The sequence below is a fragment of the Penicillium crustosum genome (genome assembly GCF_028827405.1).
Source record: "Penicillium crustosum strain IBT 35664 chromosome Unknown utg000003l_segment0_segment0, whole genome shotgun sequence".
In the NCBI taxonomy this organism is placed as follows: Eukaryota; Fungi; Ascomycota; class Eurotiomycetes; order Eurotiales; family Aspergillaceae; genus Penicillium; species Penicillium crustosum.
Genome location: NW_026623124.1, coordinates 2,836,251 through 2,852,074, shown reverse-complemented (window position 1 = coordinate 2,852,074; position 15,824 = coordinate 2,836,251). Strand labels below are relative to the sequence as shown.

Here is a 15,824-nt window from a genome sequence, read left to right as displayed (position 1 = left end):
TTTATCCAAATCTCAGATAGTTAACCATTTAGAACTGGGCAGTGAAAACACATTTTGGTGGCATTACGAGTTGTAGATACCCCAAAAAAATAACATGATACTGGTTTTGTAATCTTATATGCAGTGATATATATATGGGCTGTGAGCCTAACCTTCGACCAACATAATTCACTGCATCTATCAAAAGAAACATGACTTGCGGACACCGACATAAGCAGAGCACACGTAGTTCCATAGAGACATCGGCTCCAAATCCAAACGTCTCAGGATCATATGTACCATCTGGTACTGTATATCCTTACTAACAGAGGGTTTCAATCGAGTGCTTGTACAACCTGCGCCCAGTCCCCAAATCCGTAAGCTCCTGGAACGCTTTCACCATCGAATAGACTTGCCAAAATCACTCGATCAGATTGCTCGCCTTGCCACGGCTCTCTGCCATGCTGCGCAATGATGTTATCATAAACCAACACATCACCTTCCTGCCAACGATGCAGAACCCGAATCTCATCCGTAATCTTCGCCAAGTGCGCAAGATACTTTTCAGGAATAGGAGTCCCATCTCCAAAGAGCTGTTGTGTGACCTTCTTGCGTGCCTCGGCATCGAACTGCGTACGTTTCCAATATGCCGCCAACCCAGTGAAGAGAGTCGGGAGGTTCGTACCGGGCTGCGTTCGGATGACAGGTAGCCGGTGGGTCAAGACAAGACCATCATCAGTCCACTCCCATGTCGTATGGTCCCCTCTGCCGTAGCGGGCAATCTGAGCCTCGATCTTTCGGCGCTTGGTATCTTCATCGTCACCATCTTGAATCTCCTTGCCAAAGGCCTGCTTCAGTGTGGATCCCCCTTCGTACTGCTTCTCCACTTTGTAGGTTACTTTACTCAGAATTCCCTTCTCCGTGAGTTCGGCAATAAATTCTGGGATCTCTTGCTGTGCGCGGTTGAACAATTCTAACGAAGAAGATATCGGTGATTCTCCGCCCTTCGAGGGCGCATGGTGGCCATAGAAAAAGATATACTCGGGCGCATGTGGGACTTGCGGCGACTCATTGTGGCTGTATATCAGGACCTCCTTTGGCGCTTCGTTGGCGGGCGCAACATTTGGCGCAAGAAGTGGTCTATCAACTACAATGCCAATAATCTCGTGGGGCTTGTATCCAAAGGCATGCGCGAATTTGCTGAAGTCTTCTGCACTGTGGATTGGTAGGTTGCGGAATAGCAGCGTGCCATGCCTCGCGAGTTTCTTGGTTAAACTGCCGTCTTTTTCTTGGAGAGTCTTGATTGTCTCTACCACATCGTCGAGAGTTGCCTTGGCGTCGATCTTGGCGGGTCGCAGTGCAAGCGGGATAACTGTGTTCTTGGGGTGCGGAGGCCCCAGGATACGTTGATTGGAAGCTGGGAGGTCGAAGGATTCAAATGTGATAATAGAGCTCTCCAAGCGAAGCTTCTCGATTTGCAACTCTTCGGTGGCTGTTGCCATGTTTGCTCAATGTAATGCGAGACTGTAGATGATCAAGCTACGACAGTCAAGCGCATGCCGTACATTTGTAGTTGAGAGCACGACCCCTCACGACTGCCGAGATAGCGGGATATTATTGGATCTCCTTCACATGATTCGTGATACAAGACACCTTTTAAGCCCATTGTGGTCTCACCATCAATTGCCGAGTGATGGCGCGATTATGCCATGCGCTTATAATTTTGCGTGCTTGTCTGGGCATCGTCCCGATAAACAGGGTATACGTGAAGTTCATCCGATCATATAAAATAAGCTTACTAGGCCCTGTAAATGACAGGGACAGAATCTGCGGTGATTTACTCATCTGCACTCCCTCACTATAATCATGTCGACCTTAGAACAGCCCGAAGCCAAAGCCAATGTGTCAACGACCGTGGAAAGCCAAGATGAGCACCCACCACCCCGTCCCAGGTTTTTTTACAGTACACTTTTTCAAATCCTTGTTGTAGGATTATGTGCATTTTGTGCGCCAGGAATATGGAGTGCAATGAATGGCTTGGGCGTGGGGGGATCCCAGAGCCCAGATTTGGTCAACACGGCCAATGCTCTACTATACGCCTTGATGACATTGACTTGTTTCGCGGGTCCACTCATCACAAACGCGATCGGGTTTCGCTGGACCCTGACTTTGGGGTCACTTGGATACCCACTGTATGCAGCGGGGTTGTACTTGAACAACCGCACTGGGGCAACATGGCTTGTATATCTCGGTTGTGTCACTTGCGGCATCAGTGCTGGTTTCTTTTGGAGTGTTGAGGGTGCCGTCGCCACAGGATACCCAGAGCAACACAAGCGTGGCCGCTATATTGCAACGTGGTTTACGTTCCGCAATTTTGGTAACATCATTGGTGGTGCCGTCTCTTTAGCAATCAATCACAGAGTGAACCAGCGCGGCCAGGTTGGGTACCAGACGTATCTTGCTTTCATCGCCATCCAGTGCCTTGGGCTAGTCATCGGTCCCCTCTTGTCAAACCCAGAGAAAGTTCAGAGAGACGATGGAACGCATATCGAGGCTCCCCGTGGCATTCACTGGCGTGTGGAGCTCCGTGAGATGTGGCGGCTAGCAAAGAGTAGGTCAATATTGCTACTTGTCCCGTTGTTTTGGTACTTCGGGTGGATCCAGGCATACCCTGGCACATATCTCGCGACCTATTTCACGGTTCGTGCGCGTGCACTTGGAAGCTTCATGTCTGCGGTTGTGGGAACGCTAGCGACTTGGTTGGGTGGGTCGTTGGTGGATCTGCCTTGGTTAAAAAATCGCAAACATAGAGCCATTGTCACATTCATCGTGATTGCACTCATGAACAGCGCAACCTGGATCTGGGCGGTCATTATTCAGAACGAGTACCGACACACCAACCCCGTGTTGGACTGGGGCAATCAACGCACCTTTGGTCGTGGCTTTGGCCTGTATCTGTTTGAACGCATCAGCCTTGGCTTAGTCGAAAATTATATTTATTGGTGTATTGGAAATTTGTCGGACTCGCCTGGCGATCAAATTCGATACAGTTCACTGCTTCGGGGAATCGAGACCGCTGCAGTTGCAGTTGGATTTGGCGTTCAAGCTGTGCCGACAGCGTTGATTGCGACAGCGAGCATCAATCTCAGCCTGTGGTTCATCGCCTTGCCTTTCAGTTATTATGCCACGCTCCAAGTCGTTAGGAAATTCGAATTGTTGGAGAGAGGAAAGCAGACTCCGGATGGAAGCGACGGATTGATTGAACAGGACGTGGTTGAACGATAAACATCACCTCCCCAAACTTAGTCTGAGTGGTTTTCATGTACCTTGCTTCAAAATAAGAATATATTTCAATTTATAGCTTGCAAGTTGATCTTATTTATAGGTGTAGACGGCCAAATTATAAATGTTACCCTCGCTGTTATATTTTCAATAACGGGGGTTCAGCTGCGGCTCAACTATTAAAACAGCACTTGGGTAGCACTATAGAGCGCTATAGTATCATCTGTCTCGCCTGCTTGAGAGGTGTGGCCCCACTTGGATACTGATATCGTTGGAGCTATTATATACTAGCAAGACACTGGAGAATTCAAGCCTGCTAAATTGATCCCACAAACAGACTGTAGGGGAGAAGAAGAATACGTTCAACCAAGATTAGATTATCACATCGTTCTTAAAAGTCGTTACCGAAATAGGGGAGACACATCAACATCAGATCCACGGATGAGGGGAAACTGGTTTGGATGTCATTAATGCCCGATACCTACCAGGCAGTCTAAAAGCCATGTACCTAGGTACCTACCTAGGTAGCAAAGCAATAAGATTAAAGTTCTGGGTAAAGGCCGGGGGTACCGGACTATGTATGTATAATGACCTACGCAACGCACGTTGTGTAATTATATAACTACTAGTCCTAGTACCTTTATACCTACCATGTAAGTAGATTTCACCCCCGGGGCCCTAACGCCCCGGGACACGAATCCTCAGCCATGGAATGAGAGTGAATAGTAACTAGATAATTCTTTTCCGGCAGTGATAGCTAATAGGACCAAAGTCCCTGGTGACTTCGTCGCCCGCAATTACCCTACAAGGGTGGCGATTCTATCATCTCATCAATCTAATTGACGCATGAAATATATTTAAACACAGATGGATACATCAGCAGTGATAAAGCCATCCCGGAATCATCGCAATACCTTTCACATATTCTTTTGCTTTTTTTCCCCATCAATCCAACTAAACAATGTCTGGCTACAGGTCTGGTGTCGTTACGAGATTTTCATTGTGGGCTTCTGCAATGTGGCTATTGACGCGGTTCTATGAAATTCAACCTCGATCAACACTGTTACTATCTGGGGAGATAGTAAGCTCCTGGATTGTCGTCAATTTGATATTGATCTGCTATAGAACATTCTATAAACGCCATTACAGTCCCTTCAAAACCATACCTGGTCCGGAGGTTTGTTTCACTGTTTTCCTTGGTATGAAATGCTAATAAATACAGTCTATCAACTGGCTATATGATCATATGTTCGATATTTTTGATGAGCCCTTGGCTTTCAATGTCACGCACTGGATCAATGAAAAAGCCTATCCCGGTGGCCTATTGCATTTCTTTGGGCTATTCGGGTCCTCTTATATCGTTCCAACTAGCGCGGAGGCGCTAACGGAGGTTCTGTCTACCCGCGCATATGATTATGAGAAGGCGAGTTCATTCAAAAGATATACAACCCGCTTCTGGGGTCATGGACTCGTATCACAAGAGCAGGAGGAGCACAAGAGAAACCGAAGAAATTATCTTCCGGTTTTCAATCAAACGAATATTACCAAGCTAAAACCTATCTTATTCGCCAAATCAATGCAATTCGTCGACCACATTTCGGAACTTTGCGCTACCGATGATACCAAACACACCACCAAACCCAATTCTACGGTTGTTTCCATTACCAAAGTAACTGCAATGGTTTCACTAGATGTCACTGGCATCATTGCACTGGGAACCGATTTTGAAACCATCCTTGGCAAGAATCACGAAATTGTCGACGCACATGAGATGCTGTTCTCTAGCAGCAAAGATAAAAGATTGCTATTCTTGCTATATAACATTGCGCCACGATGGGTTCTCGATCTACTACGCTTTCCTGTTGCGAACAAGATGGACCACGCACATAATATTCTGGCCAATGTCTGTCGGCGGATTCTTCGAGAACGGGTGGGACAGCCTGGAAAGAGCGAAGCGCAACCGCTTGATTTCGTTGAGAATCTTGGTCGATCCAATCCCTCTGACGAAACAAACACCATTGCACAGCTTGTTGTTATTATAGGTGGTGGGTAAGTTTGTCTTTTTAACTACTGGACTGCTTAAAGAATCGAAATTCTAATGTTTACAGATACGAAAGCATTGGCAGCACGCTCGCCTGGGTAGTATATTGTCTTGCACGCCATCCAGAAGCTCAAGAAGATCTACGAAAAGAACTGGCTCAATTCAGTGATGGCCTAGGGAATCTAAAAGCAGACGCGGAGTATGACAAATTACCAGTGCTCAATGCAGTTGTAATGGAAGCAACCCGGCTTTATCCTGCATTCACGCTGTTATTTCGCAAAGCCATTCGCGATACAATAATCGGAGAGCAACCTATACGAAAAGGCACCTTCGTTGGGATGTGTCCTCGAGCTATCAACTACGCTCATCACCTCTGGGGCTCTGATGCAGCAAAGTTTATTCCAGAACGATGGATCGATCGCTCAGACCCGGGTAGTCCTAGGCCAGATCCGTTAGGCGGTGCTCCTGCGTCAATATGTATGCTCTCGTACTCTTACGGGACGAGGAGCTGCGTTGGACGCGAGTTAGCATTGGCTCAGATGAAACGACAGATTGCTTTGATAGTGGCACGATTCAATGTTGAGCCGGTAGACGATTATGATCCCCGTCCGTCTGGGTTATTTGCTACCAGCCCACCATCTAATCTCTTGGTTCGGTTCAGAAAGTTGAGTGTTTGATATTGATTATATTCATTGCTACATTACAGTTACAAGTCGATGGTTTGCTCGTGACTTTGTCGAAGCAGTAACTATATAATATAGCCCCAGTATATTCGACCTAGTGTATGGGTTAGTTATGCAGCTATGTTGATCGGCCAGACCTTTCTGATTAACAAGTAAAATAAATTTCTCCTTCTCACTTAACACTGTGCCATCTATTATAGCTCTGCGTTGCACTAAGCCCCCGGATACTGTCAAAGACATGGGATTCGCTACTTAGTTATTTCTATCTTGCATATACTACATTTCCTTCAATTCCAAGGCTGTTGTTGTTTCTATCAACAAATTATTTCAATATTAGACAAGTGACTATTTAACAAAAGGCTGTTCGCTAGTCTACGGCGCGCCCCCGCATTGGAGTAAAAGAGGAAAGGCTCCGAAAGTTTCGGATTAGAACAGTCATAAAATCCTCGAATCACTTCATCGATTGCTAACTAATAGATATTTTCCTATGAATGACTCGGTTATAAAGAAGATATAGGCTAGTAAGGCAATAACAGGATATACACGGGAACATACTGTTAGCACTTCGATAGTGCCAAGATGCCGAGTCGGCTATATGGGATCGGCGTTGATGGTATATATTCAACCCAACCGAGAAGCTTCTCCAAAACATTAGAAATAATTGCAACCATGTATCGATCACAACTCCAACATGCTCTACGGTCGCAACGGCTTACACTGTTGCGAGGTTCATGCCAAACTGGAATGTTCCCTCAAGGTCGCGCGGCATTCTCCACCACAGGCCGGCGTGACATTATGGGGATGACTGGCTTTACCGAAGAGCAGCTTACAGTCCGTGAAGCAATCTCGCATATTTGTTCGAAATTCCCGAATACATATTGGCAGGAGCATGATCAACAAGAAAAAGATCCAAAGGAATTCCATGCTGCGTTGGCTAAGGATGGATGGCTTGGCATTGCTTTGCCCGAATCCCTCGGAGGCGCTGGTCTAGGTACAGTTGCGTAGACGTTTTATCCTCATACAGATCGCTAACTTTCTTTCAGGTATCTCGGAGGCTACAATGATGATGCAGACCATTACACAATCCGGCGCAGGTATGGCCGGTGCCCAGGCAATTCACGCCAACGTTTATGCGACACAGCCATTGGCTAAGTTCGGCACCAAGGAGCAGCTGGAGACTACCATTCCAAATATTATCAATGGTACATGGCGCACATGCTTTGGTGTCACCGAGCCAAACACTGGCCTTGAGACACTGAAGCTCACGACCTTGGCTAAAAAGACCGATGACGGATATTCAGTCACCGGCCAGAAGATCTGGATTACGTGCGCGCAAGTGGCGTCAAAGATGATCCTCCTCGCTCGAACCACGCCTCTTGAAGAAGTTAAGAAGACCAGCGAGGGTCTCTCCTTGTTTTGTATCGATATCGACCGTGAGAACCCTGGTTTGGATCTGCGCAAGATCAAGAAGATGGGTGGACGCTCTGTGGATGCGAACGAAGTCTTCTTTGATAATTATAAGATTCCTGCGAACACGTTAGTTGGCCAGGAGAACCAAGGCTTCAAGATTATCCTCCACGGCATGAACGCGGAGCGATGCCTTCTGGCCGGTGAGGCACTTGGTCTTGGTTATGCTGCTCTGGAAAAGGCCTCGCAGTACGCCAAGGACCGGGTGGTCTTTGGGCGGCCAATTGGCCAGAACCAGGGTGTGGCTCATCCCCTGGCTGATGCGTTCATGAAGCTGGAGGCAGCGAAGCTGGCTACCTACCACGCAGCACGTCTCTATGATACCAACGATGGATCAGTGCCTTTCCATGAGATTGGTGTCGCGTGTAACAGTGCCAAGTATTTGGCTGCGGAGGCTGCTTTCACGGCGTGTGAGCGGGCAGTTCTGGCACATGGTGGTATGGGATATGCGGTTGAGTATGACGTGGAACGATATATGCGCGAATGTTTTGTACCTCGCATTGCGCCTGTGAGTCGAGAAATGATCTTGAATTACGTGAGCGAGAAGGTTCTTGATCTACCTAGAAGCTACTAGATACTATGCACAATAAATGAGCATGGAATCAAACACACATTCAGCTATCAGATGAAAAGAAGCAGGAACTGTACTTATTTCTAGGGATTTGAATTTTCCTTTCTTTTAGTGTGCGAACTTCTGGCTGTTTAAGCATTTTATGTTTTGTGTGGTTTTGCCAGGGACTGGTTGATCTAGGGCTCGATCGAAGTATGTTTTGATGAGTCTTATCAGCATCTTGGTGTCCACATCAGAGGTATGCCACCGATTGGAAGTCTAGCGGTTTCCGGGAAAATCGCGCGGTATAGGAGGCCCAACGCGAGCGGAGCATCGCGCTGCTGAGAACCATCCATGGATGCAAATTCCCGCCTGAGCCATTCGGGTTTGGGGGAAGAATGTGAGCCTTGCCAATGGATGGTAGACCATCGCTTAGACACTGGTAATTGCCATGATTCATTCCCCATTCGAGGAAGATATCTAATCTTCCGTGTTCCTGTAATCTGTCAGATATCATGCACAAAAATCATGAGTTGACGTTGATAGGTATAGCAGTACTTTGGTGTAATTCCCGATGATTTCTGCAATTTCCCCCCACGCGTCCCCTGCGTTGGTTTTATTGTTAGGGGCTACCACTATGAAGGGGAAAAAGCAAAGGAAGAATTATGATCTATACAGCTCTAGCAAGCCAGGGTATATATACCCTGGATAAACCATCCCAAAAAAGACTCAGTCTACTAGCAAACAAGCATCTATGGGATGGCCCAACACTTGTCGGATGTTAGTCTACAAATGAGCGCTAGAATGCCCCGTTGACCAAAGGCTACACATACAGCGTAATACGATCGAGTGCATGCATGGGCTTTTAATAATGTGCGCATTCCCCCAGTAACGGGCTGACAACGACGCGTCCCCAATTGGCGGGGAGTTTCTGCGCTTCTCCGGTGCGATTGTCGGAGAGGCGGACCCACTCCCTTGAGCTTCCGCCTTTTATTTCTTGTCCCCCTCTCTTCTCCAGACTTTCAATTGTATTGCTCTATTTGGTGATTTTGGAATATCATCCATATCATCATGTTTCCTCAGACTCGGGCCCGTGTGCCCACCGCTCTCCGGAGCTTGTCCCGGGCTAACCCTGTGTAAGTTGATTCAATTGGATTTTGAGTCAATGGCTTCTCTGGTTACTAACTTCTTTTTTTCTTCTCTAGTCGGACTCTCTCAACCACTCTCCCTCGTTTCCAGGATGACAAGGTCCTCAACAAGGTCTCCCGTACCATTACCCAACCCAAGTCGCAGGGTGCCTCCCAGGCAATGCTCTACGCAGTTGGTTTGAAAGAAGAGGATATGAACAAGGCCCAGGTCGGAATTTCGTCAGTGTGGTTCAACGGCAACCCTTGCAACATGCATCTGCTTGACCTGAACAACAAGGTCCGCCAGGGTGTCCAGGAACAGGACTTGATCGGCTTCCAGTTCAACACCGTCGGTGTCAGTGATGCGATCAGTATGGGTACCACCGGTATGCGTTACTCTCTACAGAGTCGTGACCTTATTGCCGATTCCGTCGAGACCGTGATGGGTGGACAGTGGTACGATGCCAACATCAGTATTCCCGGCTGTGACAAGAACATGCCCGGTGTGCTGATGGCTATGGGCCGTATCAACCGCCCCAGTCTGATGGTGTACGGTGGATCCATCAAGCCCGGCTGCGCTGCTACCCAGAACAACGCCGATATCGATATTGTGTCTGCTTTCCAAGCCTACGGTCAGTTCCTTACCAAGGAGATCACCGAGCCCCAGCGCTTTGACGTCATCCGCCACGCCTGCCCCGGCGAGGGTGCTTGTGGTGGTATGTACACTGCCAACACCATGGCTTCCGCCATTGAGACCATGGGTATGACCCTTCCCGGCTCATCTTCCAACCCGGCCAACTCTCAGGCCAAGTACGTTGAGTGTCTCGCAGCTGGTGGTGCCATTAAGAGGCTGCTCGCCGAGGACATTCGCCCTCGCGATATTCTTACTCGTCAGGCCTTCGAGAACGCCATGGTTGTTGTCAACATCACCGGTGGATCTACCAACGCTGTGCTGCACTTGATTGCCATCGCTGACTCAGTCGGCATCAAGCTCACCATTGATGACTTCCAGGCCGTGTCCGACCGGATTCCCTTCCTGGCTGATCTCAAGCCCTCTGGCAAGTACGTCATGGCCGATCTGCACGCCGTCGGTGGTACCCCCGCACTCCTGAAGCTGCTCCTCAAGGAGGGTCTCATTGATGGCTCTGGTATAACCGTTACTGGTGAGACCATGGCTCAGAACTTGGAGAAGCTCCCTGGCTTCCCCGACGACCAGAAGATCATCCGCCCCTTCTCCAACCCCATCAAGGAGACCGGTCACATTCAGATCCTCCGTGGCTCTCTCGCCCCCGGTGGTAGTGTCGGCAAGATCACCGGTAAGGAGGGTATGACCTTCACCGGAAAGGCCCGTGTGTTCGATAGTGAGGATGACTTCATCGCTGCTCTGGAGCGTGGAGAAATTAAGAAGGAGGAGAAGACCGTTGTTGTCATTCGCTACTGCGGTCCCAAGGGTGGCCCTGGAATGCCTGGTATGTGTAACAAATCTACATGATCGCTGACCATAATGCTAACAATTTTTATAGAAATGCTCAAGCCCTCCAGTGCCCTCATGGGTTACGGTCTCGGTAAATCGTGTGCCCTTATCACTGACGGTCGTTTCTCCGGCGGTTCTCACGGTTTCTTGATCGGTCACATTGTCCCTGAGGCTGCCGTCGGTGGTCCCATCGGTCTTGTCAACGATGGTGATGTCATCACCATCGATGCCGAGAAGCGCGTTCTTGATGTCGACCTCTCCGATGCTGACTTCGCCGACCGCAAGGAGAAGTGGGAAGCCCGCAAGGCCGCTGGCGATCTCCCCGAGACTGGTCTGACCATGCGTGGTACTCTGGGCAAATATGCCAGAAACGTCCAGGATGCCAGCCTGGGTTGTATCACTGATGCTCTAGAGTAAAATCTTTCCTTGGTTTTCTTTTTTATTTGGTCTCGGGCCCTGTCTAAAATACAAAAGCGATTCCCCGTTATGGAGCCTGTGTTATATATGATATCATTTTGAATAGTATTTCCTTTCTTGTTCAATCCGATTACTTTCGGCAATTTTCATTCGTATTAGGCTCTTGTGTTCTACATATCCTCTACACCATGCTCCATCACACAATCATAACGTATTAGTTGTTTTACCAGGCACTCCGCACTTATCCTTGGCCTAGTACCAACACACATGGGGTGAACCTGCCATCGTGGCGTTGACAGCACGTATAGATTAGGGGTTTTGTATGCAAGAACCGTTTGATTTCTGCAGAATTTTCAATACCCATAGCTGTGGGAAATGCTATAGCCGATTTTACCACTAGACCATGACAAAAATCAAGGCTGCCATTTAGGACCCAGGGTAACCATATTCCTGGTTCGACATATAATGATACTACGAACAAGGTGCTCACCCACATCTGAGGCTTCAAATAACAGGATATATAGAAATGTAATTTGTCTTCCGCTAAGAGCTTTCACCCGTATAGGAAAATCAGGTGCTCCCTTCTCAGGTTCGATTACATAGCTCAGGTTGATTAATGCTAAGATGAAGGCACCAATTGACACGATGACTGTCACCATCCCTAGTCAATTTCTTCAATCAAAATGACCAATTTGCGCCTGTCGTCGCTCCTCAATAGCGATACGATTTATCATTCTCTCTATTCTCTCGAGGGCTTGAAGGTCCTTCGCAGTGGCCCAAGACTCGTGTACCAAGTATCGGATGGCTGTTTGTATCCCAATGACTGCATCTACAGCAGGAGGTACGAGTTGCTCCGGCGGGATGGACACGATGGCGTCGTCCAGTTGCTGTAGAGTAGGCTCACCTTCAACGATAAACCCAGAAACATTTAATACACCCTCAAAATCCTCGTCCACGGGATGAGTGAAGTTTTCAAGGCTGGTGACTGTTCGACCATCAGGATTGTGCCGTGTGACAGTCTCGTAGAGAGTTGTGAGGTCCGGCGGTTTGGGGGCAGTGATGAACTCAATCTGCGGGTCCATCAAACTACTCTTCCGGAAGGCTCTGTAAATAATCGCGTTTGCAACGTCGTGACGCCAGCTCCGAGTGGTCCAGGATATGGTATGATAAAGACTCATCGTGTGGACTGGATTTTGGGGTAATTCCATACCTGCCACAATGTACGCAAGCCATTGTCTACGATAGTAGTGTTTAAGAGTCTGGGAAATTCCTAAGTTGATCGGCTGTTGCTCGTTTGATGTGCAAGTTCGAGTGGGAAACAGTTGAACATGCACATTCGGAGGCGGCGGCGTAGCTTCAATGGCAGCTTGGTGGTCTGGATGATTGTCTAACAGAAGTAAAACTCTGCGCTCCCCCACATGGTCGTAGAAGAAGAGCAGCCACTCTTGCATGATCGATTGCGTTAGCCAAGCCTGCCGATGATATCGCCAATGGCAGTCCATGGCTTTAAGATTTGCCTCGCGAAGCGCCTCTGGCGTATGCGTATGTCCGATGAACCAAAGGGGTAAGCGATCCGACCCAGTGCTGTTTGTACAGAGCATGAGGCAGACGCGGGAGTTTTCCCTGTTTGTTGTCAATTGATCCTCAGCCGGGGAAGCGCCGAATGGTGGCTTTCGCCAGAAAAGGCCGGTCTCGTCCATGTTGTAAATATCGTCTTCTGGAAATTCACCACATAGCGTTTTCATTGCCTTCATTTCCTTGCGACCAGCTTGGGGTAGGGGTAGGGGCACGCCATCCTGGCGATCATGGACCTGGGTGGCGTATCGTTTCTTAAATCTATTCAACCACCCATTGCTAAAGTGAGGGATTGGCAGGGTCTGGTATTCTGGAATTTGATTCCAGATTTCACGTGCTCTGGTAATAATAACATCGGCCGTGGGTGTGGATTCTTGGCTTGCAAGCCATTCATAAAGTGGTGTCTCCAAGAGGGGCCATTGTGGTGCCAGTTGGCGTCTTAAAGTGGATGCCGGACCAGCATCGAGGTGGTCGAACTTACTGGAGAGAATAGTTGAGATGGTCGATTGGGAGAGGCTCCGTCCATAGGTTCGTTCAAACCAAGCAGAACATTGGGATTGCGAGGGACGGGGGGTTTGACTTTGTGCCCAAACTCGAAGAGCTTGTTTTTGGGTCCCCGAAATTCCCAAAGCCGGACGTTTTGATGGGGTGGACATGATACGTATGACGGTGAAATTCACTTGGGAAATAATTTTCGGCGGACGGGAAAGTCAGCTAATCAATAATACCGTAATTACGATAGGTGTTATACATGCTTTACGCAATTTACAGCCTTTGATGCGGTGGTAACTATGTTATGCTCGGTTTTATTACGATTATCGTCTATTCAGAGTCGATATTCCTTCCACTGAACAACTACCTACATGGAGGTCGCACAATTCAACCTCCTCTTTGTTCAATCTAGTTGAAAGAATGAATTTTGAGTTACTCCAGGCCAAGCAGATTTAAATGAGCAACAGCCGCAGCATTTACCGCTCATGGTACCTATTGTTAAACATCAAGAAGGAACAGATTCAATATCACCGAGTTGGAAAAAGCATTGAAAAAAAAAGCCAAGGTGGCGACCTCGTGAATATCGCTTGGTGCATATCCCGCGGCTAGGTCTTGTTTCTCCGCGCTTTTTACTTCGTCGGCGCGTGTTTCGTTGGGTGGTTAATCGCTTTGTCTACCACCAGGGGCTTATCTACTAGTTCATGCACCCCATCTCGATTGGGTTTGCTTTGGATTCTTCGACGCCACGATCTAGTACCTCCGACACCCCGTAGCACCTACCCTCTTCTTTTCTACACGGTGGCCACAAGAGCCAGCAATACGGGAGATGAAGAATCGGATGTACGGCTTACCCATTCATGAATTCAAGCATCAACAAATCAGAATGAATTAATATAACGGGAAAGGAATCACAGGTATCAATATACACATCTATAAAAGAAAGACCCATTCACGCATGGAAGGAAAACAATTGAAAGCCAACACCACAACCCCCCAAAAGATATAAAGACCTCGCCGAGGCTTTGACTCGACACGACACTCCCCATCCCATCCGTATCTCAAAAGTTTTGACATATGTCTAGGAACGATGCCCTGGAGTGCTGCCTGGTGCCTCCCAGATAATAGGATGGCCCTCCAGTTCTGTGGCCATCGCGCTTACACGGGGCTGTGGAGGAGGTTCATTCCAGCTCCAGTGGCCCTGCTGCGCTGACGGGGAACCGGGGCCGGAGGAAACTCCTATCTCAGGTGATAAGGTGCGTACATTCGGGTCCGGACTAGAGAAGGCGGTGATGTCGCTAGGGGTTGGTCTGTGGGTAGGGACACTACTGCTTCCCGCTTCACTTTTCCCGTTGCCGTGTCCCTCGCCATGGTTGAACATTGCCCAACGTGCGGTTCGTTCCGTGCGCCCATCTTGCGAGGACATCCACTGCGAGTACACGCGGTTGCGGCCGAGAACGAAGAACAATGCTACCAATATTGCTACGAAGACCACGCCTGCAACGACGATACCTGCGATGGCCCCCGAGCTGAGCCCATGCTTACTACCATTGCCGCTTGTGTCGTCACCGCTGGAACCGCTGCCGTCGCCTTCGGCGGGCATGGACTGGCCTGGGACCAGCATATAAGGGTATTTCAGAGCTTTTGCGTATTGCGTTTCCCATGTCTGGGTTGTGTTCTGTTGGTTCAATAGTCAGCCTGAATCCGTGCTCGAGGGAAACCGAGGGTCATACCTCGTTGATCACTCCGACCATTCCATTTTTTAAACATGAATCTATTGCAGTGCAATAGAAGAATGTGGGCTACATCAAACCATCTTTAGCTTCAGTCCAAGGGTTTGGGCATGTCATCGGACTATATGCATACCTTGGTATCGTTGACTCGCAAGGACCAAGTCGGGGGCTACATGACATATATTAGCCGCGTGGTTTTGAAGATTTTATCTTGCTTCTCAACTCACCGGTCCGACGAGTTGTCCATCCTGCTCATTGAAATCATCGAATGCCCCCGAGTAAAAGATGTTTCCGTTTGCTGGTACACAAGGAGCGAGATAATCTGCTTTCACGACAGAATGATTTGTTGGGTAAAATTCGAAGACCACAATATCGCCCGGACTGGCCGTTATATTGGCTGGAACAAATTGATGCGGATCTGACTTGGGTCCCACCTGGATTGTGTGGGTGCTGATACCGGTCGATGAGGAGGTCGTGGTGGTGACAGTTGCAGCTGTTGAAGAGCCGGCAGCCACTGTCATGGTTGCCAAAGCTAGCCATACCAGTGGCCAGGTTAATCGACTCACAAACATCATGTACAGGGGAGGGCTGACGGTCCGTCAACACAATATGCACACCGCAAGCTAGTGATTTGGAATTTTCCACAGTAAGAGAAAATGGGGACTGGGGGCGAGGGTAAGAAAAGATGACTGGGTTAGAAGACAAAGAATTCAAAACACCCAAGCTAGGTCTTGGACAAGGATGAGTCGTATTGGTAATGCTTTTGGGCTGAGCACACTGCACAATGGACCTTTGACGGCTTCTTGTGATAGGAAGAGTGACCTCGCCTGCAGTAGTTACTGGGTTAGTAGTCCGTATGTAGATCAACTCCCTAATTGGCCATTTACCTAACGCATAGCGCGCATGCAAAGGGTATATTTACTCTTACAGGTGCAGTATCTCTCTTCCAGATGCAAACCTTTCTGTCTCCCCACGGACCCTTGTACCTCATTCTAAGCACTATGTAG

At 48.5% G+C, this 15,824-nt stretch overlaps 7 protein-coding genes across 7 annotated transcripts; 4 read left to right on the top strand and 3 right to left on the bottom strand.

Moving 5' to 3' along the window:
• Nucleotides 1-314: 314 nt before the first annotated feature.
• On the bottom strand, nucleotides 315-1,481 carry N7487_008151 (uncharacterized protein; the record flags this gene model as incomplete). The annotated part of the gene is made up of 1 exon (XM_056875881.1): nucleotides 315-1,481. One exon carries the CDS (start codon nucleotides 1,479-1,481, stop codon nucleotides 315-317), a length of 1,167 nt encoding a protein of 388 aa, XP_056728069.1.
• A 526-nt stretch (nucleotides 1,482-2,007) lies between these two features.
• Nucleotides 2,008-3,264, top strand: N7487_008150 (uncharacterized protein; the record flags this gene model as incomplete). Its single annotated transcript, XM_056875880.1, has 1 exon — nucleotides 2,008-3,264. One exon carries the CDS (start codon nucleotides 2,008-2,010, stop codon nucleotides 3,262-3,264), a length of 1,257 nt encoding a protein of 418 aa, XP_056728068.1.
• Nucleotides 3,265-4,507: 1,243 nt separating this feature from the next.
• N7487_008149 (cytochrome P450) lies at nucleotides 4,508-5,979 on the top strand (the record flags this gene model as incomplete). The annotated part of the gene is made up of 2 exons (XM_056875879.1): nucleotides 4,508-5,310; nucleotides 5,370-5,979. The coding sequence occupies 2 exons, from the start codon at nucleotides 4,508-4,510 to the stop codon at nucleotides 5,977-5,979; spliced, it is 1,413 nt and encodes a 470-aa protein (XP_056728067.1).
• A 675-nt stretch (nucleotides 5,980-6,654) lies between these two features.
• Nucleotides 6,655-8,026, top strand: N7487_008148 (acyl-CoA dehydrogenase family protein; the record flags this gene model as incomplete). Its single annotated transcript, XM_056875878.1, has 2 exons — nucleotides 6,655-6,976; nucleotides 7,029-8,026. The coding sequence occupies 2 exons, from the start codon at nucleotides 6,655-6,657 to the stop codon at nucleotides 8,024-8,026; spliced, it is 1,320 nt and encodes a 439-aa protein (XP_056728066.1).
• A 1,047-nt stretch (nucleotides 8,027-9,073) lies between these two features.
• On the top strand, nucleotides 9,074-11,020 carry ilv3 (dihydroxy-acid dehydratase ILV3; the record flags this gene model as incomplete). Its single annotated transcript, XM_056875877.1, has 3 exons — nucleotides 9,074-9,138; nucleotides 9,208-10,598; nucleotides 10,653-11,020. The coding sequence occupies 3 exons, from the start codon at nucleotides 9,074-9,076 to the stop codon at nucleotides 11,018-11,020; spliced, it is 1,824 nt and encodes a 607-aa protein (XP_056728065.1).
• A 674-nt stretch (nucleotides 11,021-11,694) lies between these two features.
• Nucleotides 11,695-13,251, bottom strand: N7487_008146 (uncharacterized protein; the record flags this gene model as incomplete). Its single annotated transcript, XM_056875876.1, has 1 exon — nucleotides 11,695-13,251. One exon carries the CDS (start codon nucleotides 13,249-13,251, stop codon nucleotides 11,695-11,697), a length of 1,557 nt encoding a protein of 518 aa, XP_056728064.1.
• A 914-nt stretch (nucleotides 13,252-14,165) lies between these two features.
• Nucleotides 14,166-15,392, bottom strand: N7487_008145 (uncharacterized protein; the record flags this gene model as incomplete). The annotated part of the gene is made up of 4 exons (XM_056875875.1): nucleotides 14,166-14,762; nucleotides 14,818-14,886; nucleotides 14,951-14,986; nucleotides 15,045-15,392. The coding sequence occupies 4 exons, from the start codon at nucleotides 15,390-15,392 to the stop codon at nucleotides 14,166-14,168; spliced, it is 1,050 nt and encodes a 349-aa protein (XP_056728063.1).
• Nucleotides 15,393-15,824: the final 432 nt, after the last annotated feature.